Below are 27,836 nucleotides of genomic sequence, written 5' to 3' on the forward strand. Positions count from 1 at the left end.
CAAAATATCAATTACATTCTTCACAGAAACAGAAAAAAAATTCTTAAAATTTGTATGGAATTACAAAAGATCTTAGATAGCTAAAGGAATCATGAGCAAAAAGGACAAAGCTGGAGGCATCATATTGCTAGACTTTAAAATATACTACAAAACTTTAGTAACCAAAGCAGCATGGTACTGGCATAAAAATAGATGCATAGGCCAATGGTACAGAATAGAGATCCCAGAAATTGATCCGTGTATCTACAGCTAACTCATTTTTCACAAAGGCTTCAAGAATAGTCATGGGGGAAGGACAGTATCTTCAATAAGCAGTCCTGGAAAACTGGATATCCATATGCAAAAAGAATAAAATTAGACCCCCCCACTGCTCATTCTATACAAAAATCACAGCTCTAAATGGTTTCTGTTCATCTTCCCCTTTCTAGTAGTCCCCAGTGTCTACTGTTCTTATCTTTATGTCCATGTGTACCCACTTTTTTTTTTTTTTTTTTTTGAGACAGAGTCTCACGCCATCACCCAGGCTGGAGTGCAACCTCTGCTTCCTGGGTTCAAGCAATTCTCCTGCCTCAGCCTCCTGAGAAGCTGGGACTAGGAGCATGCACCACCACACCTGGCTAATTTTTGAGCGGTATACTTAGTAGAAACAGGGTTTTACCATGTAGGCCAGATTGGTCTCAAACTCCCGGCCTCAAGTGATCTGGCTGTCTTGGCCTTCCAAGGTGCTGGGATTACAGGCATGAGCCACTGTGTTCCAGCCCTTAGCTCCCACTTGTAAGACAGAAAGAACATGTGGTATTTGGTTTGTTCCTGTGTTAGCTTAGGATAATGGCCTCCAGTTCCAACCATGTTGCTGCAAAGGACATGATTTCATTCTTTTTTATGGCTGTGTTGTATCCCATGGTATATATGTACCAAATTTTCCTTATTCAATCCACTTCTGATAGACACCTAGGTTGATTCCATGCCTTTGCTATTGTGAATAGTGCTGTGGTGAACACATGAGTGTGTGTGTGTCTTTTTAGTAGAACAATTTGTTTTCCTTTGTGTATATATATACACCCAGTAAAGAGATTGCTGGGTTGAATGATGGTTCTGTTTTGAGTTCTTTGAGAAACCTCCAAACTGCTTTCCACAGTGGCTGAACTAATTTACATCATCAATAGTGTATATGCATTCGCAGGGAACTCTCACATGCCACTGGTGGGAATGTAAACTACAACGGCCACTATGGAGAACAGCATGAAGATTCCTTAAGAAAATACAAATACAACTACCATATGATGTAGCAATCCCACTGCTGGGCACTCATCCAAAGGAAAAGAAATCAGTATATATTGAAGAGGTATCTGCATCCCCATGTTTAGTGCAGCAACATTCACAGTAGCCAAGATATGAAATCACCCTAGGTGTTCAACAACAGATGAATGGATAAATAAAATGTGGCATATATACATAATGGAACACTCTTCAGCCATTAAAATAATGAAATACTGTCATTTGTAACAGCACGGACAGAACTGGAGGACATTATGTTAAGTGAAAAAAAAAAAACAGAAACAGAAAGTTAAACACTGCATGTTCTCATTCACATGCGGAAGTTAAAAACACTTGAACTCATAGAAGTAAAAGGTATAAGAGAGGGTACCAGAGGCTGGGAAGAGTACGGGAAATGGCAAGGTGCGGGGATAGGAAAGATTTGTTACAAAATACAAAATGATAGCTAGATAGCAGGAATATGTTCCAGGTTCCTATACCACTCTAGGATGACTATACTTAATGATATGTAGTTTCAAACTCCTAGAAGGAGGATATTGAATGTTCCCAATGTAAAGAAATGATAAATGTTTGAAATGGTAGATCTGCTACTTACACCGATCAGATCATTATGTATTATATGCATTGAAACATCACTATGTACTATACAATTGTTACATGTCTTTTTTTGTTTTAATATGTCTTACTTGTTTCCAACAGGGTCTGGCTCTGTCACCCAGGGTGGAGTGCAGTGGTGCGATCACAGCTCACTGCAGCCTTGATTTTGCGGGCTTAAGCAATCTTCCCTCCTCAGCCTACTGAGTAGCTGGGACTACAGGTGTGTCCCACTCTGCTTGGCTAATTTTTTCTATCTTTATTTTAGAGACAGCACTCATTGCATTGCCAGGCTTATCTTGAACTTCTGGGCTCAAGCGATCCACCTGCCTTGTCCTCCCAAAGTGCTGGGATTTCAGGCAAAAGGCACCATGACTGGCCTACTATATGTCAGTTTAGAAAATAAAATAAAATAAATGTATAAAGTTCAATCTTTAGAAAGATTTATAAATAATCTCCTTCTAATTATAGCCAACTTGATCATACACAGAATTCCTTTGATGTATTCCCCTTTTATACTATCCGTCATGACTTAGAGTTTGATGACATGCTTGGAGTTTCTGCTTCTTCATTTTGGCCTCTATGTGACAGAAAAAAAATTATGTTGGAGAGATATTCTGTATCATTACTCTGAGCTCAAGATTTTGACCTTATTGATCTGAGAGCCTGTTATAAACAATTTTGTAGTTATTTTTCTTTTAGATAACTAATTTCTTAATTAAGCGTTACATCACCATATACAGGCAAACCTAAAAGGTGTCTAGGTTATTGGTTACCATGGAGCTATTGTTACTTGTAAAGCCATTAATTTAAAAGTCCTTAAAACTTTTCTGCCGGGCGCGGTGGCTCAAGCCCGTAATCCCAGCACTTTGGGAGGCCGAGGCGGGTGGATCACGAGGTCAAGAGATCAAGACCATCCTGGTCAACATGGTGAAGCCCCGTCTCTACTAAAAATACAAAAAATTAGCTGGGCATGGTGGCACATGCCTGTAATCCCAGCCACTCAGGAGGCTGAGGCAGGAGAATTGCCTGAACCCAGGAGGCGGAGGTTGCAGTGAGCCGAGATCGCGCCATTGCACTCCAGCCTGGGTAACAAGGGCGAAACTCCGTCTCAAAAAAAAAAAAAAAAAAAAAAAAAAAGAATCCCATTTTATTTCTTAATAATCTGAGAGCAATGAAAATCTTATAAATTTTGTCACCAAACTGACACAAAAACAGAAAGTCAAACACCGCATGTTCTCACTCATAGGCGGGTGTTGAACAATGAGAACACATGGACACAGGGAGGGGAGCATCACACACTGGGGTCTGTGTGGGGGAACTAGGCGAGGGACAGCGGGGGTGGGGAGTTGGGGAGGATAACACGGGGAGAAATGCCAGATACAGGTGATGGGGAGGAAGGCAGCAAACCATATTGCCATGTGTGTACCTATGCAACAATCTTGCACGTTCTTCACATGGACCCCAAAACCTAAAATGCAATAAAATACATATTTTAAAAAAAAGTTTGCCAGGGAATGTCAGGAGTTTGAACTGGAGTTTTAGATGGTGGCGACTGCACTAGTGGCTTTGAGTTATCCATCCTGTGCCCACCATATAGAGTGTTTATTTTTGCTCTTGGGCAACTTTCCCCAGCAAGGGAAAACAGTCAGTCCAAATCAAAGGAAATCAGATAAGAGTAATCACAGAAATTTTAGCCACAGGCATGCAGATCAAACAAAATATTAAACTAGGTGAACAGACCAAACGAAAAGTAAATTCACCAGAAAAGATATACCTCACAAACAGAATGTAAATTCTGTGGAAACCACTGTTCTCGGTCCAGAAAGATATAGGTCTTTACACCAGAAAGGACTTACTAGAAAAGCTAAGAGGCCTTGTATCATCCCAGGAGGTATGTACAGTCCTTCATTTAGGTGACTTAATCCAAATCGGATCCCAACTAATATCCAAAAGCCCCTACCAAAAAGAGAACGGCTCAGCTTGAAAGAAAACTCACCAGGAAATAAAAGGCGAACCGTGTAACACATGCCAGTTCCAAATATCACTGCTTACTTCCAAGAATAATCTTTTTCAGGTCCCTTTTCAGACACCAGATATTTCAACCTAAATAAACAGACAGCCTCTCTAAAAGAAAGGGTATCTATTTTGGGAATACAGCGCTGCAGTGAGAATGCACATGCTATACTAAACTATGTGCATATTTAGGGTGGTAAGGGAAGGAAGACAAAGACCTTTTCTTTTTTTTTTTTGAGACAAGAGTCTCACCCTGCCAACTAGGCTGGAGTGCAGGGGTGAGACCTTGGCTCACTGCAACCTCCGCCTCCTGGGTTCAAATGATTCTCCTGCCTCAGTCTCCTGAGTAGCTGGGATTACAGGTGCCTGCTGCCACATCTGGCTAATTTTTTTGTATTTTTAGTAGAGATGGGGTTTCACCATATTGGCCAGGATGGTCTGGAATTCCTGACTTTAGGTGATCCACTCACCTCGGCCTCCCAAAAGTGCTGGGATTAAAGGCATGGGCCACGGCACCCAGCCAACAAAGATTCTTAAAGGAAGAAAATGAGAAGGACTGCATAATTGTTTTGAATTAGTTACGCTTGGCTACGAAGATCAACAGTAAGGCAGTTGCTGGGCCAGCGTCGTTGCTGAAGGATCTTTTGTGTAAGGTTCCAATGGCATTTGTGCAAGGCAATGGTTTTTGCAGTCTTTTTGATAGTTTTCATTATCAGGCATACAAACAAACCTTTTCTTCATGGCCTTTCCCGGCTCTATTTTTCACGGTTTTGTTTTGTTTTGTTTTAAAGACGGGGTTTCACCATGTTGGTCAGGCTGGTCTTGAACTCCTGACCTCAGGTGATCCGCCTGCCTTGGCCTCCAAAGCGCTTGGGTCACAAGCGTGAGCCACCACGCCTGGCATGTCAGGGTATTTTTTAATATTAGTGATTTCATTTTTATTCTGAAAACTTTCACAGTATAATAATACATGGCCTTTTGTGTTTGGCTTATTATATTTTCTTTCACTTATGCTTTCAAAGTTTATATATGTTGTACCCTGTATCAATACTTCATCCCTTTTTAATGGCTGAAAAATATATTCCGCTGTATGGATATAGAATATTCTGTTTAATCCATTCATCAGTTGATGCATTTGGATTGTTTTTCCTTTTTCACTTTTTGGCTATTAAGAGTAATACTTACTAGCTGTAACTAGGGAGGGTTAAAAAATAATACTGCTATGAGAGTGTATGTACACGTTTTTGTGTAAACATGTTTTCCATTCTCTCACATACATACCTAAGAGCAGAATTACGTCGTACGGGAACTCTATGCTTAAACTTTTTTTTTGAGACAAAGTCTCGCTCTGTCGCCCAGGCTGGAGTGCAGTGGCACAATCTCTGCTCACTGCAACCTCCACTTCCTGGGTTCAAGCAATTCTCCTGCCTCAGCCTCCCGAGTAGCTGGGACTACAGGTGCCCTCCACCATGCCCGGCTAATTTTTTATATTTTCAGTAGAGACGGGGTTTCACCGTGTTAGCCAGGATGGTCTCCATCTCCTGACCTTGTGATCCACCTGCCTCAGTCTCCCAAAGTGCTGAGTCACTGTACTCAACATGCTTAAACTTTTAAGGAACTGCCAGGCTGTTTACCCAAGCTCAAGCCAGTCTTTGAACCCAGACAGTCTCACTCTATAGCGCTATGTTATACTTCACCCATGAAAATGGTAATGAAAGACATCCCACTTAAAAAAAAAAAAAAAAAAGCGTGAGCCACTGCAAAGGCCCACATTAGTTTTTTTTTCTTGAGATGGAGTTTCGTTGTTGCTGCTCAGACTGGAGTGCAATGGTGTGATCTTGGCTCACTTCAACCTCTGCCTCCCGGGTTCAAGGGATTCTCCTGCTTCAGCCTCCCAAGTAGCTGGGATTGTAGGCATACACCACCACGCCCAGCTAATTTTGTATTTTTAGTAGAGATGAGGGTTATCCATTTTGGTCAAGGCTGGTCTCGAACTCCCCACCTCAGTTGATCTGCCAGCCTCGGCCTCCCACAGTGCTGGGATTACAGGCATGAGCCGTGGTGCGTGGCCCCACATTAGTTTTAAAGGGCTAGAATCAAGGTGTTGGAGGGGCTGCCTTCCTTCGGAGACTCCAAGGGAGAATCGACTTCCTTGCCTTTCTCAGCTTCCAGAAGTGGCCTCCATGTCTGCATTACCACAGTCTCTACTTCTGCAATCTCATCTTCCTTGACTCTCCTGGCTGTCTCTTTTCACTTGGAAGGATCACTGTAATTACTCTCCTGCCTGCCTCTTTCACTTGTAAAGATAATCCAGGTAATTTCTCCTTCTAAAGGTCCGTAATTCGATCCCATCTGCAAAGTCTCTTTTGCTAAGTAAGGTAACATATTCACAGGTTCTGAGCATTAGGATATGGACGTTGTTGGGAGCTATTATTCTGCCTGCCACACTCCACTTCCTTCATGTCTTTGCTCAATATCCCTTTCAGCGAGGTCTTCACTGAACAGCCTTCATAAGATCCCATTACATCTCTGCCTTAAAAAAATCCCCCTTCCCTGTTTTTTTTTTTTTTTTTTTTTTTTTAGGGCTCACTACTATCTCAGGTATGCTACATTTTTCTTTCCTTTTTTTTTCTTTCATATGCAAGCCTACCTGAATGAACATTTTTCTTATTTATCTTTTGTCTCTGACCAGAATATGAATTCCACGAGGGGACAGATTTTAGTCTGATTTTTCAGTGATGTATTCCTAGGGCCAAGGACAATGCTTGACATTTGAATAGGTGTCCAAGTACTGGTTGAATATAAATTTTTAAATGGAATGTAATTATGTTTGTAGTATTTATTTCTCAGAAGAATAAACTTGATTGGTATCTTGGTCAAGCTAGTTGGTATTTCATGATGATACAACATGAAATTTCATTAACAAAGGGTGTGTGATCTCAGGGATTCTGTATTTGCAGTTAATACATTTGTATATAGATTTCCTAAGGGAATCTGCAATGAAAAAAAAAAGAGTTGCTAACTGGAAGCATTAAAAGTGGAGTCCATGAACTGCTTGTTAATTGCTAAAATAAAGAGCTTTTGAAATCAAAGCATCATGCAATATGAAAATTGGTGTTATAAGTACCTCCAGACTAGTGCTTCTCAAACTTTAACATGCATGTGAATCATAAACTGTAATGTGCATATACATCACCTGGGAATCTTGTTAAATATGCAGATTCTCACTCAGTAGGTCTGAGGTAGGGTCTGGCATTCTGTATTAATGAGTTTCTGGGTGATGCTGATGGGGCTGATCTGTGGAAGAGCAAAACGTTTCATGATGTTAACACAGAAGTTTCAAAAGCAGTATTTTTTCTTTTGTGGGAAAGATGTTAAAAGCTGAAGTCTGAAAGTCTGAAGCAAGAATCAGTCTGATCAAATCATACCATCATGGGTTACTGATGTGATAGGGGATTTTCTGAACTGAATTATCATTTTCCTCTGACCAAACATCATGCACTTAAGACTGACATTTGTGATACATAACGGCTGGTTTAAACATGAAGGCAGGGATAAAGGTGGACTGTGGAAGAGTACACTGAGGGGTGGGGAGGGGTCAAGGAAGCAAAGGAAAAGACTAGAATGTCCACTTAATTTTTTGTGGGGTATATTAGTCTGTTTCACGCTGCTGATAAAGACATGCTGGGTAATTTATAAAGAAAAAGAGGTTTAATGGACTCACAGTTCCACGTGGCTGGGGAGGCCTCACAATCATGGTGGAAGGTGAAAGTGAGGTCTAATGCGGTGGCAGACAAGACAGAATGAGACAGAATGAAAGCCAAGTGAAGGGAAACCCCTTATAAAACCACCAGATCTCATGAGACTTCACTACCATGAGAACAGTGTGGGGGAAACCATCACCATGATTCAATTATCCCCCACTTGGTCCCTCCCACACTGTGTGGGAATTATGGGAGCTACAATTCAAGATGAGATTTGGGTGGAGATGCAGCCAAACCATATCACAGGGCAAGACTTTCATAAATACACACCTATATTTACAGAAATGAAATTAGTAATATATCCCATATATCAAATACTCTTTCTCTCTCTTCCTCAGTCCTCCTACCCCACCTCCATATCACACGTCTGCAGTCTTGAGCGTATCCCTGCATCTTTTCCCAAACTTAAAATCATGTATCATTCACACATGCATTGATTTTTTTGGTTGTTTTTGCCATCATGAAAAGCACACATCTGGAAGTGCTAGTATAATTTATCTATTTTTAAAAGAAAATCAGAGGGGAAAACCTTAGAAATCTTTAGAACATCGATTAATACCATTAGTGATTTTATCTGATGTTCTGTTCTAGATAATTTCTATTGGCTTTTTTTTTTTTTTTTTTTTTTTTGAGGATTCTTACTTTGTTGCCCCAGCTGGAGTGCAGCAGCATGATCTCGGCTCACGGCAACCTCTGCCTCCTGGGTTCAAGCAATTCTCTCGCCTCAGCCTCCCGAGTAGCTAGGATTACAGGCACCCACCACCATGCCCAGCTAATTATTTTTATTAAATAGATGGGGGTTTCACCATGTTGGTCAGGCTGGTCTTGAACTCCTGACCTTAGGTGATCCGCCCACCTTGGCCTCCAGCTAATTTTAATATTTTTAGTAGAGATGGGGTTTCACCATTTTGGCCAGGCTGGTCTTGAACTCCTGACCTCGTGATCCACCTGCCTCAGCCTCCCCAAAAGTGCTGGGATTACAGGCATGAGCCACCACACCCAGTCCTAAATCCTCCTTTTTCTTTCCCTTGGAGATCTTCCTCCTGGAGCCAACTATACCTGATTCTCATCTGGGTTGGCTATTCCTCCATTGGGTTGTTGTATGATGTCTTCCTGATACTCTCTTCACCATCCAGGCTTGAAGACAGACAAACAAAGGGAGAAAGAACAATTGGGAAAGGATGATGTAATCAGAAGGATCAGCAGTCTCAGTGAGCTGCAGGGCTGAAACATTAGGAATTGGAGGTGAGGGAGCTGCAACCATGGAGCTCTTGCTGCCCTGACCAGGCCCGCTTTAGGTTATTCAGCATCTACCTCCAAGACAAATGTTGTTTGAGTTGCATCGTGAGGCCTCATTATATTAATGCTTCCAGTACAAGAGAATATAGAAAGTGTGTCCTTTTCTTTAACAACTATGAATATTCCTTTTACTTCTTTTGAGTGCTTACCTAGGTCATGTATGTACATTTTGAGAAACTCAGTATTTTCATGGGCCAGTTATTCAAAAGCAATTTTGAAATGCATTGGATTTTTTTTAAGGCCTTAATAAACACTCATATTCACAAAGAGGAGAAAATCTTTAAAATGTTCATGTAGAATAACTAGGGCATTTATAGCACACACGGAGATTAAGTTTTCTGTCCCTGGCCTCAGTCAGTCTGGGTTTAAAGCCTGGTTACACAACTTAGATGCTACAAGACCTTGGGCAAATCAATTAACTTCTCTAAGTCTCAGTCTCTTCTTCTGTAAATTGGGGATGATGATAAAATCATAATAATACCTGCCTAAGGATTCAAATGAAAAGAAGTAATGCATCTAATTGCTTAGTGCAAGACTAGACACATAGGAAAGAACAATTAACATGAAGCATTTATTACATACTTTCTTGCTGAAATATACAGCAAAAACAAAAGTCTGAAAGTGAAAAGCCATAATTTTATTGTTTTTAGGGGATTTGGAGAGTCTAAAGGCTCACTGAACTAATTCATTCCTGTATTTGTTTATGAAACAATTATTAAGTACTTACTATGATCCAAGCATTGTTCACAGTGCTGGAAACACATAAACAGTTAAAAAGACAACAACAAAAAGGCCCATGCGGCATTATTCACAATAGCCCAGAGGTGGAAGCCACCCAAATATCCATCTTGGATGAATGAATAAAGAAAATGTGATAAATGCATACAGTGGAACTATTATGCAGCCTTAAAAAAAGAAAGAATTCCTGTCATGTGCTATATGAATGAACCTTTGAAGAAATTATAAGTGAAATAAGTCAGTCCCACAAGGACAAATACTATATGATTCTACTTATGTACAGTATCTACAGTAGTCAAAAATCATAGAAATAAAGTTGAGAAGTGGTTGCTGCCAGGTGCAGTGGCTCATGCCTGTAATCCCAGCACTTTGGGAGGCCAAGGCAGGTGAATTACTTGAGGTCAGGAGTTCGAGACCAGCCTGGCCATCATGGTGAAACCCCATCTCTACTAAAAACTACAAAGATTAGCTGGGCTTGGTTGCAGGTGCCTGTACTCCCAGCTACTTGGGAGGCTGAGGCAGAAAAATTGCTTGAACCTGGGAGGCAGAGGTTGAAGCAAGCCAAGTATGTGCCATTGCACTCCAGCCTGGGTGACAGAGCAAAACTCTGTCTCAAAAAAAAAAAAAAAAAGTGGTTGCCAAGGACTAAGGGAAGTGGGAAAGAGGAATCAGTGTTTTATATAAGTATAAAGATTCAGTATTCTAAGATAAAAACATTCTAGAGATGTTACACAACAATGTAAATATGCTTAACACTTGAACTTTACACTTAAAAATGCTTAAGATGACAAATTTAATGTTATATATTTTTAAATTCACAATTAAAAAATTAAAGCCTGCAACTGGCAAATGAAATGCTGGGTTTACGATTGTTAAGATGGAACAGTTCAGGGCCAGGGCTGGGAAAATAACTGAGCTTGAAGGAAGACAGCAGTAGTCAGGGATGTCACTTGGATGGCTACCACCATCTATTAAGACTATAGTCCTGGCCGGGCGCGGTGGCTCAAGCCTGTAATCATAGCACTTTGGGAGGCCGAGGCGGGTGGATCACGAGGTCGAGAGATCGAGACCAACCTGGTCAACATGGTGAAACCCCGTCTCTACTAAAAATACAAAAAATTAGCTGGGCATGGTGGTGCGTGCCTATAATCCCAGCTACTCAGGAGGCTGAGGCAGGAGAATTGCCTGAACCCAGGAGGCGGAGGTTGCGGTCAGCCGAGATCGCGTCATTGCACTCCCGCCCAGCCTGGGTAACAAGAGCGAGACTCCATCTCAAAAAAAAAAAAAAAAAAAAAAAAAAAAAAAAAAAAAAGACTATAGTCCTGGCTGGGTGAGGTGTCTCATGCGTGTAATCCCAGCACTTTGAGAGGCCGAGGTGGGTGGATCACGAGGTCAGGAGTTCAAGACCAGCCTGGCCAAAATGGTGAAACCCAGTCTCTAAAATAAATAAATACATAAATAAATACAAATAAATTTAAAAAGACTATAGTCCTGAAGGCCATCACTTGCAGGTATCAGGCTACGCTCAAAAGACAGACATTATTTCAGTCATCACAACCAATCTTATATGATAAGTGCTATTGTTTTTGCAGTTCTGTAAATGAAAAACTCAGTGTTTTCAGAGGTTAAGTAACTTGTCCAAGTGGTGGAAATAGTGATTTCTATTTGAGTCATTCCAATGCATAACCTGTTCTCTTAACCACTCTGCTATACCTCCCCTGGGGAGATAGGGAAATTTGTGGGCCAGATGCCAAGTCCTTGATGCAACAGCAGAAGGCAAGGGCGATGATGAGAGGGAGGTGGTAGATCTGCCTATAGTATGAACCTTAAAGAAGGTATAGTGTAGACAAGATGGATCTGATTATATGTGCCAAATTTAGAAAAAGAAAGAGATCAGCGATGAAGTCAGAATCAGTGAAATTGACATTAGGAACAAGGTAAGCAGAGAGAAGTGAGACGGGAAGCAAAGACAGAAATCTCACAGTTCCTGTGGGGAAACACTTTCAACACATCTGCTTTAAAAAAAAAGTTGCTTCAATTTGCCTACTTGTTCATATGCATATAAAATCATCTATGTAGATATTCTATATATTCTGTCTCAACATCCTTACATATAATCTTTCATAGTGATTAGGTTAGGTAGTAAACAGGGTTCTAATCACTTTCATATTTCAAACTTATCTTTTTTTAAATTTCATTTTTTTTAGACAGGGTCTTGCTGTCAACAGTGGCTCAGTCATAGCTAAATGCAGCCTGAAACTCCTGGGCTCAAGTGATCCTATTGCCTCAGCCTCAGCCTCCCAAGTAGCTGGGACACAGGTGTGCGCCACTATGCCTGGTTAATTGTTTTTTGAGACAGAGTCTTACTCTGTCATCCAGGCTGTAGTGCAGTAGCATGATCTTGGCTCACTGCAGTCTCTGCCTCCAGGGCCTCAAGTGATTCTCGTACCCTAGACTCCAGAGTAGCTGGGAATATAGGCTTGTGCCACCACACCTGGCTAATTTTTGTATTTTTAGTAGAGACAGGGTTTCACCATGTTGGCCAGGCTGGCCTTGACCTCCTGACCTCAAGCAATTCTCCCATCTTGGCCTCCCAAAGTGGTGTGATTACAGGTGTGAGCCATTGCACCTGCCTTGAACTCATTTTAATGACCAACAAGTTGTTTTATTGTTTTTAACTGCGGAGAAATACATGTAACAAAATTTATCATCTTAAGTCTGATTCAGCAATATGAAATGCACGCACAATGTTGTGCGATCATCATTGCTATCCATCTCCAGAACTCTTATCCCAAACAGAAACCCTGTGTTTATTAAATACCTCCTCATTTCCCTCTGCCCCAACCCCCTGGCAACCACCATTCTATTTTCTCACATCCAAGTACTAAACAGGCCCAAACCTGCTTAGCTTCTGAGATCTGACAAGACTGGGCCTGATCAGGGTGGTATGATCATAGGTCACCATTTTCTTTTCTGTTTTTATGATTTTGACTACTCTAAGTACTTCCTGTAAGCACAAGCATACATTATATGAATGACTATCTAATGTTTAAGACTGCCCAGCCAATGCCAAGGTCATTCACTGTTGCTGACCTGCCTGGAGTAAACCTCACTGTAAGGAAATTCTCTTGCCTCAGGGGCTGAACATCAGTATTTTGAAATAAAAATCACTTTTATGAGACCACAATTTGAGGGACTAGCCTAGCATTAAACAGAAACTTCAAAATCAGATAAGCTATAGTAGAAAATGAGCAGTGATTGGGTTGAGGATCAATGATTTATGTTAATATTTGGCATATGCGTTCATCATTTATTAAAAATGATAAAATTTATCCTAAATCAACCAGCTAGAAGTGATCTCTAAATTGTTCACCTTTCTATTTATTAGTGTAAAAAACTGATTCAGGCCAGGTGTGGTAGCTCGTACCTGTAATCCCAGCACTTTGGAGGCAGAGGACAGATCATTGCTTGAGGCCAGGAGTTCAAGGCCAGCCTGGGAAACATAGGGAGACGCTGTCTCTACAAAAAATAAACGTTAAAAAAAAATTAACTTGACATGGTATTGCGCATCCATAGTCCTAGCTACTCAGGAGGCTGAGGTGGGAGAACTGCTTGAACCCAGTTTAGGTTACAGTGAAATGATTGTGCCACTGCACTCCAGCCTGTATGACAGAGTAAGAAACTATCTCTAGACAAAGTAAAAAATAAAACAGATTCACTGCTTCTAACCAGGGCTATATTAGAACCTATCTATGGCAACTCCTTTGCTTTAGGGCAAGGTTTCTCAGCTTGTGCATTATTGACATTTGAGGCCAGGTAAGTTTTTGCTGTGGAGGGGTGTCTGTCCTGCGTATTGTAGGAGGTTTTGCACTTTCCTTGGCTTGTACCCACTAGATGCTAACAGTGCCTCCACATCCAAATTGAGACAATCAAAAATGCCTCCAGATATTGCCAAATGTCCTCCAGCAGGCAGAAGTTACCCACAGTTGAGAACCACTGCTTTAGGTAGATGGAGATCTTTATTAAATTAAAAAAAAAAAAAGTGAAAAAAATCCCAAGTTCTTGATGTTCTTCATTAAATTAAAAAAAAAAAAAAAAAAAAAAGAGGAAGATGAGAAGAAAAAGCACATTTTTTGCTTTATTGATGTTATCTAACATTGATTCTATGTCTCTACTCTGACCTAAACTTTGATGAAAGTGTAAATTTGGCTTTAGACTAAAACTAGCAAAATTGTCAGGCAATCTCTTTTTGCATTCACTTCCAATAAATAATAGATTTACACTTTCTTAAGGGGAAAAATACTGTCCTATGAATCTGACATTAACATGGAATGAATACAGGGAGACAGAGCTGCACAAAGCATGCTGGTCAGCATGGTTTGCAAAAAGCAGCATCCCTGGGTGCTTTACCACCCCGAGTAACAGGCCAGCCCCTCCAATAACACTCTAATTTCTGAGGACACATTAACATGTTTCTCCCATCACCAGATCTACAACTACGTATTTACAGCATACAGACTTTAGGGGTGTCAGATGCACAGTAGGTGCTCAAATATTTAACAAGTGAAAGAAGGATCAGAACCAGGTTAGTAGAGGCCAATATGTAAAAAACTGGAGTCTAAAACATTTCACTTCTGAAGTTTTCAGATTATGTAAAATTGAAGTGTTTGGGATGTTAATTTTAATTGCATTATTCTGCTGAAGTCTTCAGTGGAATCCTTAGTTCACACAGAATATATAGTAGAATATATATCTCAGAATGTCTACTACTCCATCTTGGGCCATTCCCCGACTAGCTCAGGTTCTAGTCAAATCAAGTTGTGTAACAATGGCCAGTTGGGGAGACACAAAGTGCTATGTTTGGTTTGAAAAAGAAAATTCAACAGTATAACTTTACAAGATAGGAAAAACTTTCGAAATCCTAACCACTAAAATAAAAGCTATATCCAAGTTTGCTTGCTTGCAAAGATGCAGATTGTTTTTCTTTTGTATTTTAGAGGTGGGGGTCTCACTATGTTGCCCAGGCTGGCTTCTAACTCCTGGGCTCAAGTGATCCTCCTGCCTCACCCTTCCGAGTATCTGGGACCACAGTTACCTGGGCCACCACAGATTGCTGTTTTTGTTGCAGATATTTTTAAAGGAGAAGGGAGGGAAATTTAGCAGTAGTTTACAAGGTTCCAGTGACATGCCCTAATGCTTCTTGCCATTTACACATCACTGCCTTGCTACTTTTGTGTCTCTTCTCTGCTCACTCTATAACCCTCAATGTATCTCAGACACATTCCGCGTTTAGACTAAGTTTAAGCATCACCTCTTGGAGTCTCGCTCTGTTGCCCAGGCTACATTAGAAGCTACCTTTTAGAAGAAAGAATATATTTGAAAGTATTGTTAAGGGCTGGGCATGGTGGCTTATGCCTGTAATCCCAGCGCGTTGGGAGGCCGAGGTGGGGGGATCATTTGAGGTCAGGAGTTCAAGACTAGCCTGGCCAACATGGCGAGACCCTGTCTCTACTAAAAATAGAAAAAATTTTTTTATAGGTGTGGGGATATGTGTCTGTAATCGCAGCTACTTAGGAGGCTGAGGCAGGAGAATTGCTTGAACCTGGGAGGTGGAGGTTGCAGTAAACCCAGATTACATCACTGCACTCCACCCTGACTAGGAGATACAGCGAGACTCCATCTCAAAAAACCAAATAAAATAAATACATGCATAGAAGTATTCAAAATGTTAGTTAATTCTAATCCTACAGTTTTCAGTATTAAATCAAACTCATTATTTTAGTATTCTAAAATAGCAAGCAATATAGATTATCTCTAGTGGTGAGATTAAAAGTAATTTTTTTTTTGAGACAGACAGTCTTGCTCTGTTGCCCAGCCTGGAGTGCAGTGGTGCAATCTCAGCTCAGTGCAAAGATATAAAAAAGATATATGGCCGGGCGCGGTGGCTCAAGCCTATAACCCCAGCACTTTGGGAGGCCGAGGCGGGTGGATCACACGGTCAAGAGATCGAGACCATCCTGGTCAACATGGTGAAACCCCGCCTCTACTAAAAATACAAAACATTAGCTGGGCGTGGTGGCGCATGCCTGTAATCCCAGCTACTCAGGAGGCTGAGGCAGGAGAATTGCCTGAACCCAGGAGGCGGAGGTTGCGGTGAGCCGAGATCGTGCCATTGCACTCCAGCCTGGGTAACCAAAGTGAAACTCCGTCTCAAAAAAAAAAAAAAAGATATAAAAAATTGCAAAGATATAAAAAATTAAGTTTAAAAAGCCTCATGCATTATGGAGTAATATGCCAACTGTCATTTCTATTCACTGTAAATGCTGTTCTAGCTGAGCAATTATAAGCTACATTTGAATTAACAAACATTTCGCCTTATCAATGATGTTATCAGTTAGATTCCAGTCTTTTACTGTAAGACATAACTTGATAATAGAAGTAATTTTGACTTAAAGTTTGTAAGAATAAAATACGAAGAAACACAGCAGATTAACTGCAAAACTGAAGGCTCAGGTTCAAACCACATCTTACTTGAAAATCTTAGAAGTCTATTATAGATTTGGAAACCCAAAAGAAATAAACATGTTTTTCAATCTGGAATATATGCTTTTAATTAGTTCTCAGCAGTGCAGTAAATGAACACTAATAATTTGGTAGAGAATAGCAGGAAATTTAAACAGTAGCTTTTTGTGACTGTTTTTAAGTAGCTGACATCTAAAAATGTTTCTGGAATGAACAAATTAAGGGTCTATCATATATAGTGATTTAAATAATCAATAACTTTCTTATAGCCTTATCAACTGAAATTATAGAACTGTAAACTTTTTAAAATGTTTATATACATTAGCTTTCATTTAGACACATTAAACCATATTTTTCCATTGTGTAGTTAATTGATTTCTTGAGTGGCTGTCTGCCACTAGATGCCAGGTACTTGATCTAATTTCCCAGTTAGAGTTACTATTCAGCTTAAGTCACTCTACTTAGTTGTCAACAGTAGTTAAAGCAGTATCTTAAACCAGATGTCAAAATTAAATCAATATTTTGATTAGAAATGATTACAAACATATCCAAAGGTCAAATCTACCGAGAAGAGTTCAATGTTTAAAATGCATTTTCTTCTTACAGATAAGCTGTAATATATACATGTGTATATAGCTATATACCTTTGATTGTGGTTGCTACACCTAAAAAATCTTTTCTCCTCAGATGGACTTACAAAATTCAAGAGAACACCACTGATACAAGACCTAAAGTTAAAGAAAAACTTTAACTGAGTGACCTGTTACACTGTGAGACAGAAAAATGACTGATATACATTATTAACTTTTTCAAGTAATGTTATGTACAGTTTTATTGCCAGTATATGCACAACAGTAAGCATAGAACTATAAATACACAATGTAATTAACAGTAGAAAACAAAATTGTTACACGTAGAGGGAGAGGATATAGAGAAACTTTGCCTGCTGCTAGAACAGAAACAAAGGAAGGGGAAAGCCTATGACAAATCATCCATTCAGTACTTGTCTTAAATTCTTTACATACATTTCTACATTTTTTTCAATTAAACAAAGAAAGTACAGATAACTCTGTAACAATAGCAAATTGCTTCCCTAATAGCTATTTGCCTTTTCAATCAAATTCACTTTATATTAGGATTTTTAAAAAGTCAAGATGAGAAATCATTAGTATCCTGGTTCCAAATTATCTAATTTGGCCTTTCACCAAAACTGGTAATTTTTGAAAGTCGGCTGCACATGAAAAGAATGAGTGTAGCAAAAGGTGATTTTAAAAATTTGTTAAAAAGTAACAGAAAAATCACCCTTTGTAGTTTTCCAAAAGACACTATAGGCAGCAGCTCAGTTAAAAGTATTAGCCCTGAAGAGGTAGAGAATTTGAGCCCATTATACTAAGATAGCCTTGGCACCATCTTCTCTCTCATCAGGATCAATATTTTCAAGTAAGACAATTTCATGGTAAAAGGAAACCAGGTTCCACCCTTTAAAGAAAAGGTGCTGGTCACTCCCATGTCTCAATAATTAGTTTGTTTATTACGTGAGATACAGAAGACGGTCAAGGACACACACGCACTTGATTTTTTTTTTGTCTGTTTCCTTTATCAAGTTTATTAGTAAGTGAATTTGATATTAATAAATACAAAAAAAGCATCATTCACAATAAAGATATAAACAAACCAAAAAAACCCTGCAATAAAACCTTCTATTTCAGTATCAAGAAAAAAACAGGCAGATGATTTGGTGCAGCTTTCTTACGGGATCATAGAAGGGACATGGTTTTAAATAAAGATGGCAAGATCAATAACCAACAAACAATATCAGTTTTACAGAACTGGCTGATTCTGTAACATCTGTCTTTGAGGTTTTAGTTTTCAAACTACAGATCACCCCAAAGAAGTTGCAACTAATGACATGTATCACCATTACACAAACAGAGTCCAGCTGTAGTTCAAATTAGTCCTGCTTTGTTTCACATCATTTAAATATTTCTAGCATAGGACATGATACGGAACAAAACTCAAAGTAGCAATAAAAATATTATTCTGCAGTTGAATAAAGGCAAAAATGTTTTAGACTGTTAAAACTTTTAAAGCTTTAAGCATTCCTGTTTAACCAGCATTTAAAAAAATTTATACAATCATAACACTGGCAAAGTTAATGGGAAGACAAAGTACAAACATGTGAAATGATGAATTAGATTAAAAATTACTTTGTATCGATCAATTGATGTTAATACTGCTTCTTCTTGAATTTGGAATAACTATCATAAAAGTTACATGCAGACTGAGGATAGTCCTCTGTTACAGAAAATACAAAACAAAACAAAACAAAAAACTAAAACTGGGAAACAATAGTAAGTTCCAAAGGATGTGTTTGAGAATTTCCTTTCATTGATGAGGGTGGTCTATCTGTCCTTTCTTTTGAGACCTGGTTCGCTTTGACGAGCTTCACTAACTTTGTCCAGAAACATCAGTAGTGGGATCAGCTCCTCCAGAACCCGTTTGTGCACGTTTGATATAAAGATTCAGTAGCTTCATCTGCAGATTCAAGTCAAATAAATGTCATGTGAGCCAGCTGATCCAAATTATAAGATGCTCATTAAAATATTACATACATATATGTGAGCTTTGAAAGATACATTTTAGGCTGGGGGTTATGATAATGCCTGAGGTATTGCTGATAATTAAGAATAACAAATTATTACTTTTTTTGGCTAGCACATCTGAAAAGAAAAAATATGTAAAAAACCAAAAAATTTTTAAGTCTTCAGTTATTCATGATGGAGTATTTTATCATGTCTTTTCAAAATATGTTGTATGGATCACATATAAAACACTTTATATAATCTGGCTCTGTGTTCCCACTCAAATCTTATTTTGACTTGTAATCTGAATTGTAATCCCCGTGTGTTGGGGGAGGGATCTTGTGGGAGGTGACTGAATCCTGGTTCCCTATGCTGTTCTCGTGATACAGTGAGTGAGTTCTCACAAGATCTGATGGTTTTGTGAGGGGCTTTTCCCCACTTCGCTCTGCACTTCTCTCATTATTTTCCCTCCTGCCATCAAGTGAAGAAGGACATGTTTGCACACCCTTCTGCCATGATTGTAAGTTTCCTGAGGCCTCTCGAGCCATGCAGAACTGAGTCAATTAAATGTCTATAAATTACCCAGTCTAGGGTAGTTCTTTATAGCACCGTGAGAACAGACAAATACAACATTAACGTAAACTCAGAAGTCATCATTAAAGTAATAAACGATTGAGCACTAGGTGTTACATAATACGCTGTTTTACATTATCCCTTTGTCTTCACATTTTATAGATGAGGACTACAGAAATGATTATGTTTCTGCCTGAGATAACAGGGGTGGGTAAGAAGTGGGCAAAAGGCCGAGTGCAGTGGCTCATGCCTGTAATCCTAGCACTCTGGGAGGCCGAGGTGGGTGGATCACCTGAGGTTGGGAGCAAGACCAGCTTGACCAACATGGAGAAACCCCATCTCTACTAGAAAATACAAAATTAGCAGGGCGTGGTGGCACATGCCTGTAATCCCAGCTACTTGGAAGGCTGAGGCAGAAGAATTGCTTGAACCTAGCGGGCGAGGTTGCAGTGAGTTCTGATCACATTACTGCACTCCACCCTGGGCAACAAGAGGAAAACTCCGTCGGGGGTGGGGTGGGGTGGGGTGGGGAGGGGCGGGGTGGGGCAAGAAGTGGGCAAAAATAGGAATTCAGGTATTTGGGTTATAGGACTTAAGGATCTTAGACCGCAAAGTCACTACCTTCTTACCAAGAATGTTTTTGATATCTGTGTCATTTTGCAGTCTTTGACTGTAAGAAACCATTATTTTATGAAGTTTGTAATCAATACATATACAATTCTGTGTTTTAATTTTTTTTTTTTTTTTTTTCCTTCGGAGACAGGGTCTTGCTCTGTTGGCTAGGCTGGAATGCAGTGCATGACCACGGCTCACTGTAGCCTCAACCTCCTGGGCTCAGGCAATCCTCTAACCTCAGCCTCCCAAGTAGCTGGGACCAAAGGGACGTGCAATCGTGCCTGGCTAATTTTTTTTTTTTTTCCCCCCCGTAGAGACAGGGTCTTGCTGTGTTGGCAAGGCTGGTCTCGAACTCCTGAGCTCAAGTGATCCTCCCACTTTGGCTTCCCAAAATGCTGTGGGAGCCACCACATCTGGCCTACTTGTTTCATCTACTCTTATTTCATAATATTTTTCCACCTCTTTACTGTCTTCACATGTAACATTATTACTGGCTAACTACTGTTCTGATAAAGGGCTGAGTTTTAACTGTTTTGGAAGGTTTGCTTTTTAAACATTAACTCTTTGATCCAAGAATTTTTAACCTGGTAGCCATGGGATTCAGGGGATTATACCCTTTGAAACGACATGTAATTGTTTCCATTATGTATTTTTCTGTTTTTTAAAACTTTGTCTTTTATGGTTTTATCTGAATGCATTTTTCTAAGTCTTGAAGTGGTTTGTAACCAAGAGTTAAGAATTATTGTTTTAATCTATCTATAACTTATACAGATACTTAACGTAAGGTGTGTACTTTGGCTCATTTTCCATTGTCTATATATTCTGCCTTTTTGCTGTTAAAAAATAAATTTGACCATAGTTAAGACAATCCTAGGATTTGAGAAGTTCTTTAAGTGATTGTGAGTGCCTCCTGCTAACTGGCTCATAAGCCATAATTCAACAATCATAAGTTATCCTCACCATGGAGAACAAACTTCTAATTCAGAAAAATTATTATTATCTTTTTATTGTTAGAGACAGAGTCTTCTCAATATGTTGCCTACTCCTAGTCTCAAACTCTTGGTCTCAAGTGATCATCCTGCCTTGGTCTCCCAAAGTGATGGGATTACAGGTATGAACCACTTTGCCTGGCCACCTTAGTAGAATGAATTTCAAAGTTCTGGCAGTAGCAATCAAATGAGGAAGGTAAGACTTATTAATTTTTTTAAGTCTGAACAATGAATCAGAAAACTTTTATTTTTTAACATTTTAAGTTAAAGTTGGACATTAATTTGGGTAATAGAAAGAGAAGAACAAATATTTGATTATCATAGTTCTTAAGGGGAAAACTTTAAAAATGTTCAAGTATTCTATATTTTGAGGGCTATACAGTAATTCAAGAATATATACCCACAACAGTCTATTTATTCTTAATAAAATAGTGCTTAGGGGTAAAGAATTGAGTCTGGGATTTGGTAAGGAGTCATCTGACTGTTACAAATAACTAGAAGCTGCAGACATTTTTCTCTCACAAAAACCTACTAACCACCCCAGCAAACTGCTGACTTCACCTGAGTGACCAATGTTAGAGTAGAAACAGATAAAATACAAAAGAGAAATAATAAAGGCAAATTGGATACTCAAAGCATGACTTACTAAATGCCAAATAAAGAGTTTACCGTTACAGACATATAACTAAACTATGAATGATGTACTATGGCCACCATCTTTAAAACACAACAGCACTACTTACTTTACTGCCAGTGAGTTGACTGAGATGTGGTTTTAGCTCATCACCAATTACCGCATGAACAGCCACCAGACAGAAGACACAAGCTTTCCGAACACTGCTCTCTGAATTATCATAACCCTATAGAGAGAAGTCCACTGTTAGTACTCCAGGGGATCTGAGAAAACTACCTTTTTAATAGGGACAGAAGATGAAACTGGAAGATGAAATCTCAAGCGTACTGAGGAGAGAAAACTCTGCAGATCGAAGTTAACTTTTTAACCTTTTCAAACATAGACAATGCCCTTCTTTCCCCCTTTACTTCCCCTACTGCGCCCTCACTCTGTTAGCCCTCTCCATCAGGTTCTTACTTAGCCTGGAAAGATGCACTTCTCTGACTCTGAGGCTGCCCCCTTGCCAATTCACCCTGAAAAAAGTCTCCAGACTAATTTCCCTAAAGCATTAGGCTTTAAGGCTGTCAGCACCTCCCCACTATCCAATGAAACCTAAACTTGGTTGTTTGGTAGCTCAAGGTACTCCTATAATCCAGGCCTAATTAAGTTTTACATCTGTTCCATCCCTACAATTACCGTCTCCAATAAATCCAGTCTATGTAAACGATTCCCTTTTACTTTTATTATGCTTTTAATAACCTCATTTTATTTAAAAAATTATTTTGTTTCTAATTGACAAATAAGAATTGTATATATTTATGGGTATACTGTGATGTTTCAATACATGTACACTATGGAATGATCAAATCAGGCTAATCAACACATTTATCACCTCAGATACTTATCATTTCTTTGTAACATTTGAAATCCATTTTTAAAATAATTGCTATTTTGAAATATAGCTTATTAACTAGTTACTGTGCTGTGATAGCCAGAACCCAGTCCTCTTTAACTGAAACTTTGTACCCTTTGACCAACATCTTCCCTTTTTCTGTCCATCTCCCCAACTTACGCTTTTGATCACACTACTTACTCTATTTCAATAGTCTACAGCAATCTTATCCATGAAGTATTTTTCAATCAATTATCTGAATGAATATGCACATTTTACTTAGGGGAAAACAGAGTTCACCTCCACTAAAGTCCTAATCATTTTATGTTTCTAAAACAACTGCAGAAACATTAAAACATCAACAGATATCCACCTAAAATAGGTATATTATTCCTAAGTCATGCAATCAATGTTAATTTTATTTTCCCTCATTTTTATATAATTGTAATTATAATGTAAATTAATTTTTCTAGGCTTTATAATCATATGAGGCATTCATTTCATGTTTGCTAATTCAACCACTCTAGAGTATTGTAAGTTTAAATCCTCCTCCCCAACAACCTCCTTCCTGCTAAATTTTTCCTAGTAAAGATAACACTACAAACAGTATGGCATTCAATGTTTAAATATCATCAAGCATCTTTTCATGTACTTGCTGGTCATTTGTACATGTTCTTTGAAGAAATATCTATTCAAGTCCTTTGCCCCTTTAAAAGTCATTTATCTTTTTGTTGCTGAGTTATAAGAGTTCTTTACATATATTCTGGATAGTAGACCTTTATCAGATAAATAATCTGCAAAAATGTTCTCCCATTCTATAGGTTGTCTTTTCAGTTTTTTGATTAGGTCCTGTGAACAAAAGTTATTAATTTTGATGAAGTCCAATTAACCTATTTTTTATTTATTGTTGATGCTTTAGGTGTCATATCTAATAATCCACTGCCATAGAGGATGACCTTAAATCTAAGGCCTAGAGATTTATCCTTGTTTTCTTCTATGATTTTTATAGTTTTAGTTACTGTATTTCGATCACTGATTTGAGTACATTTTGTTTATGGTACCTGGCCACTGAAGTCTGTTATTTCAGTAGTCAGCCAGTGACCTCACAGAGATTTCTTTAAATGGCTAGAGTCAAAACAAAACAAGAAACTCTCCCAGTCTTTGCAGATTGACTCTGAGCTGGGTAATCATTCAATTAGCTAGGCTGCCTACAATTCTGTTAGCCCAACTCCTACTTGCATGGAGCCCAAAGAACATCCAGAGATCCAGGCCTATGGTCCTCTAAGACAGTGGTCCCCAACCTTTTTGGCACCAGGGGCTGGTTTCGTGGAAGACAGTTTCTCCACAGATGGGGCAGGGTGGTGGGGGGATGGTTTTGGGATGAAACTGTTCCACCTTGGATCATCAGGCATTAGGTAGATTCTCATAAGAAGCATGGAACCTAGATCCCTCGTAGGTGCAGCTCACAATAGGCTTTGTGCTCCTATAAGAAGCTAATGCCACTGCTGATCTGACAGGAGGTGGAGCTCAGGGGGTAATGCTCGCTTGCCCACTGCTCACCTCCTGCTGTGTGGCTCAGTTCCTAATAGGCCATGGACCAGTACCAGTCCATGGCCTGGGGGTTAGGGACCCCTGCTCTAAGGTCTTTTCTGAGCATACTTTTGGTGGATTCCTCAGTACACATGACAATCCAGCAAAATCCTTATTTCATCAATTATCTTCTTTCTCAGCTTCCTCCTTCCCAGGCTTTTCTGTTTGCTGCCTGTCCTGTCTGCTCTCCCTTGTCTCAGGTGGCTATGGGTAGTATATGTTTTTAAATCTTTTCAATAGACACTACTTAGGAAGCCAATTCAGCCTGATGGGAGGTGAAACAAAGGCCAGTCTCTGTGCCAGCCTTTCAGAGAATGCCAGAGATTTAAAAATAAAGAAAAAACCACAATTTTTTGAGAACAAGGTCCATGTCCCTCCTGGCACCAGCAAGCTACACTGCACATATGGGCCACCACCACCAAGGCTTCTGAGCATGGGAGATGGTAGGCAGTTAAGTAACTTTCTTACTGAAAGTAAAAAAATACTTTTCAGTACATGAAAAAGAATGAAGCTGAAATCCTATCTCACACCATATACAAAAATTAACTCAAGGAATGATGCCACAGAAAATGGCAGACACAGTAGGAAGCTTACGGAATTGACACTTCTACTTAGGCAACCATTGAGCCAAAATGAATAGAATCATGCTACAATGACATATAATTTTCAGTGGCTGCTGAAATCATTAGGTGAAAAGATGATGGGGCAGGGTATATAATGAAGGGGTTACACTAACATCTGAACCTACTGATCGGTCTTAAAATCACTGAAGGCGGGACAACTACATATTATGTGTTTTTCAATCAGATGCCACCTAAAAAAGTTTTCTTGTTTGGCTCGGTGGCTTATGCCTGTAATCCCAACACTTAGGGAGGTGGACGCAGAAGTACTGCTTAAGCCCAGGAGTCCAGCTTAAGCAACAAAATAATACACTGTCTCTACAAAAAATTTTAAAAATTAGCCAGGCAACTCACCACTCAAAACAAACAGAAAATTAAGCCAGAAAGTAATCTTTAAAACATTATACTGGAAGTATTAAGCCAGAAAGTAATTTTTACAGCATTATGCTAGATCCTGAAAGTATAAACTTCATGAAGTATTTAATATGACATACTTATAATTTGCTTTGTAATAAAATTTGGTGTATTTTAATTCATTGTAGCATTACTCTAAAGTACTGAAAGTAAGAAATTAAGCCTCTTTCATTAAGTACTCTCTTGGTTACTATCAGTTTTTGGTTAGATCCAAGAGTTCCAAAAAAGTTGATTCTATTCATTTTTGCCAGCTCAGTGGTTGCTTAAGTAGAGGGATCAATTCTTGGAGCTTCCTACTCTGTCTGCCATTTTCTATGCATCACTCCTTAATTTCTGTATATGGTATGAGGTAGGGGTTTAACTTCATTCTTTTTCATGTGGAAACTCAGTTGTCACAGCATCACATTTATTAGAAATACTCTTCTTCCCCACAAAAAAACTATGATAATCAATTGTCTATAAATGTGAGGGTTATTTTTGGATTCTATTTCATTGATCTGTAAGTCTACCTTTATAATGGTACCATGTTGTCTTTACTACCACAGATCTGTAATGTGTTCTAAAATTGGGAGTGTGAATACTCCAATTTTGTTCTTCTTTTTCAAGTTGATTAGATTCTTGAGACTCTTTAAATCTTTAACAGTTGATAACTTCCTCTTTCTTCATGCCACTTCTTTATTAAAGGAATCTGGCAGTTTTTCTCGTAGAATTTCCTACATTCTGAATTTGAACCGAATATACCCTTAGGGTACAATTTAACATGCTTCTCTATTCTCCGAACTTCCTTTAAACTGACAGTTAAGCTAAGACTTCATTAGATTTAGGTTCAACTGCTTTAGAAAAGAACATTTTTTTCTTTTTCTGTTTTCTTTTTTCAACACTGATCAGGAGAGAGATGAAGTATATATATATATTTTTGAGACACGGTCTTGCTCTGTCACTTAGGCTGAAGTGCACTGGTATGATCATGGCTCACTGCAACCTCCACCTCCTGGGCTCAAGTGATCTTTCCACTTCAGTCTCCCAAGGAGCTGAGACTACAAGCACATGCCACCATGCCTGGCTAATTTTTTGAAGTTTTTGTAGTGACAGTTTCTTATTATGTTGCTTAAGCTGTTCTCCAACTCCGAGGCTTAAGCAATCCTCCTGCCTTAGCCTCCCAAAGTGCTGGGATTACCGGTATGAGCCACCAAGCCAGGCAAAATAACTTTTTCAGGTGGTGCATCTCATTGAACGACACATAATGTCTAGCTATCCCGCCTTCAGTGATGTTAAGACTGATCAGTAGGTTCAGATGTTGTTAGTCTAACCCCTCCATTATATATCCTGCCCCATCATCTTTTCACCTAATAATTTAAGTGGCTACTGAAAATCACTTCATATATCCATTGTTTCAATGAGGTCATATCGTGTGTGTGTGTGTGTGTGTGTGTGTGTGTGTATTTATTTTTTGAGACTCTTGCTTAGCCTCCCAGGCTGGAATGCAGTAGCATGATCACAGTGCATTGCAGCCTCAAATTCCCAGGCTCAGGTGATTCTCCCACCTCAGCCTCCTGAGTAGCTGGGACCACAGGCATGCCACCGTGAGCCACTGAGCCAGGCAAGAAAACCTGGCTAATTAAAAAAATTTTTTGTAGAGATGAGGCATCACTATGTTGCCAGGCTGGTCTTGAACTTTTGGGTTAAATGATCCTCCTACCTCGGCTTACCAAAGTGCTAGGATTAAAGGTGTGAGCTACCACACGCTGCCTAAAAAATGATTAAAAAAAAAAAAAAAAAAAAAAACTTCCTTTTTTTTTTTTTTTCCCGAGACAGAGTCTCACTCTGTCTAGAGTGCAGGCTAGAGTGCAGTGGTGCAATCTTGGCTCACTGCAACCTCCACCTCCCGGGTTCAAGTGATTCTCCTGCCCCAGCCTCCTGAGTAGCTGGAATTACAGGCGTCCATCACCAGCCTAGCTAATTTTTTTATTTTTAGTACAGATGGGGTTTCACCATGTTGGCCAGGTTGGTCTTAACCTCCTGACCTCAAGTGATTTGCCCTCCTTGGCCTCATAAAGTGCTGGGATTACAGGTAGGAGCCACCACGCCTGGCCACAAATAATTTTATAACTCAATAATTTCTTTAAATTTATGAGCTGGAATCCTTCTAAAAGTATTTTATCTCATCAAATACTTGGTTATCCTGAAAATAGGATAGGTAGTCTATGTGCTTTGATTCTTTCTCTTTATTAACCAATTTTGAGAATAACCCAATAATCTTCAAAGTTGGCCAGTTTTTAAAGTTATCAATATAAACTCATGAATTTCACTTTAAAATTTGATGTATTTTAATTCATTGTAGCATTATTCTTTCTTACTCTCAAATATTCATAGTTTCCCTGCTTTCAGACAAGAATTCCCAGGCTCATTTTATACATTACCTGTTCCAAACCTGGACTGTCATTTTCCCAAAGACACCTAACTCTTTTGAGTGGAAAATGGTATTTGAAAATCACAATCTGGGTGGTAAGGTTGCTCAGTGTTCCTGAGTTGATACTGATTTAGAGGCTAGGTCTAGGAAACACTTTTTCCCAGAGATAAGAAATTAAATAATATTTTCATTTGACATATCTAATTCAAAGTTGAGATTTTCTTCATTTTATGACATCATTATTTGCTTTGTGCTGATCTGTCTTATCTATCCATCTAATTTATCTATAGATATGTGTATCAATGTTATTATTCAAAAATAACTTTA

At 39.1% G+C, this 27,836-nt stretch overlaps 1 protein-coding gene across 50 annotated transcripts in view; it reads right to left on the reverse strand.

Moving 5' to 3' along the window:
• Window positions 1–17,025: 17,025 nt before the first annotated feature.
• Window positions 17,026–27,836, reverse strand: part of CLASP2 (cytoplasmic linker associated protein 2) — a 245,851-nt gene continuing 235,040 nt past the window's right edge. For 29 of the 50 annotated variants that reach the window (XM_074405959.1, XM_039461832.2, XM_039461834.2 and 26 more), the window contains 2 exons: window positions 21,714–21,830; window positions 17,026–18,746 (listed from right to left, as the gene is read on the reverse strand). In XM_074405959.1, coding sequence (XP_074262060.1) covers window positions 18,660–18,746; window positions 21,714–21,830 — 204 coding nt within the window. In that variant the 3' untranslated portion in view covers window positions 17,026–18,659. The remainder of the gene's footprint in view (window positions 18,747–21,713; window positions 21,831–27,836) is intronic. The other 21 variants (XM_074405939.1, XM_074405941.1, XM_074405940.1 and 18 more) reach the window with 1 other exon arrangement.

Source organism: Saimiri boliviensis, chromosome 9 (genome assembly GCF_048565385.1).
Source record: "Saimiri boliviensis isolate mSaiBol1 chromosome 9, mSaiBol1.pri, whole genome shotgun sequence".
NCBI classification, from domain to species: Eukaryota; Metazoa; Chordata; class Mammalia; order Primates; family Cebidae; genus Saimiri; species Saimiri boliviensis.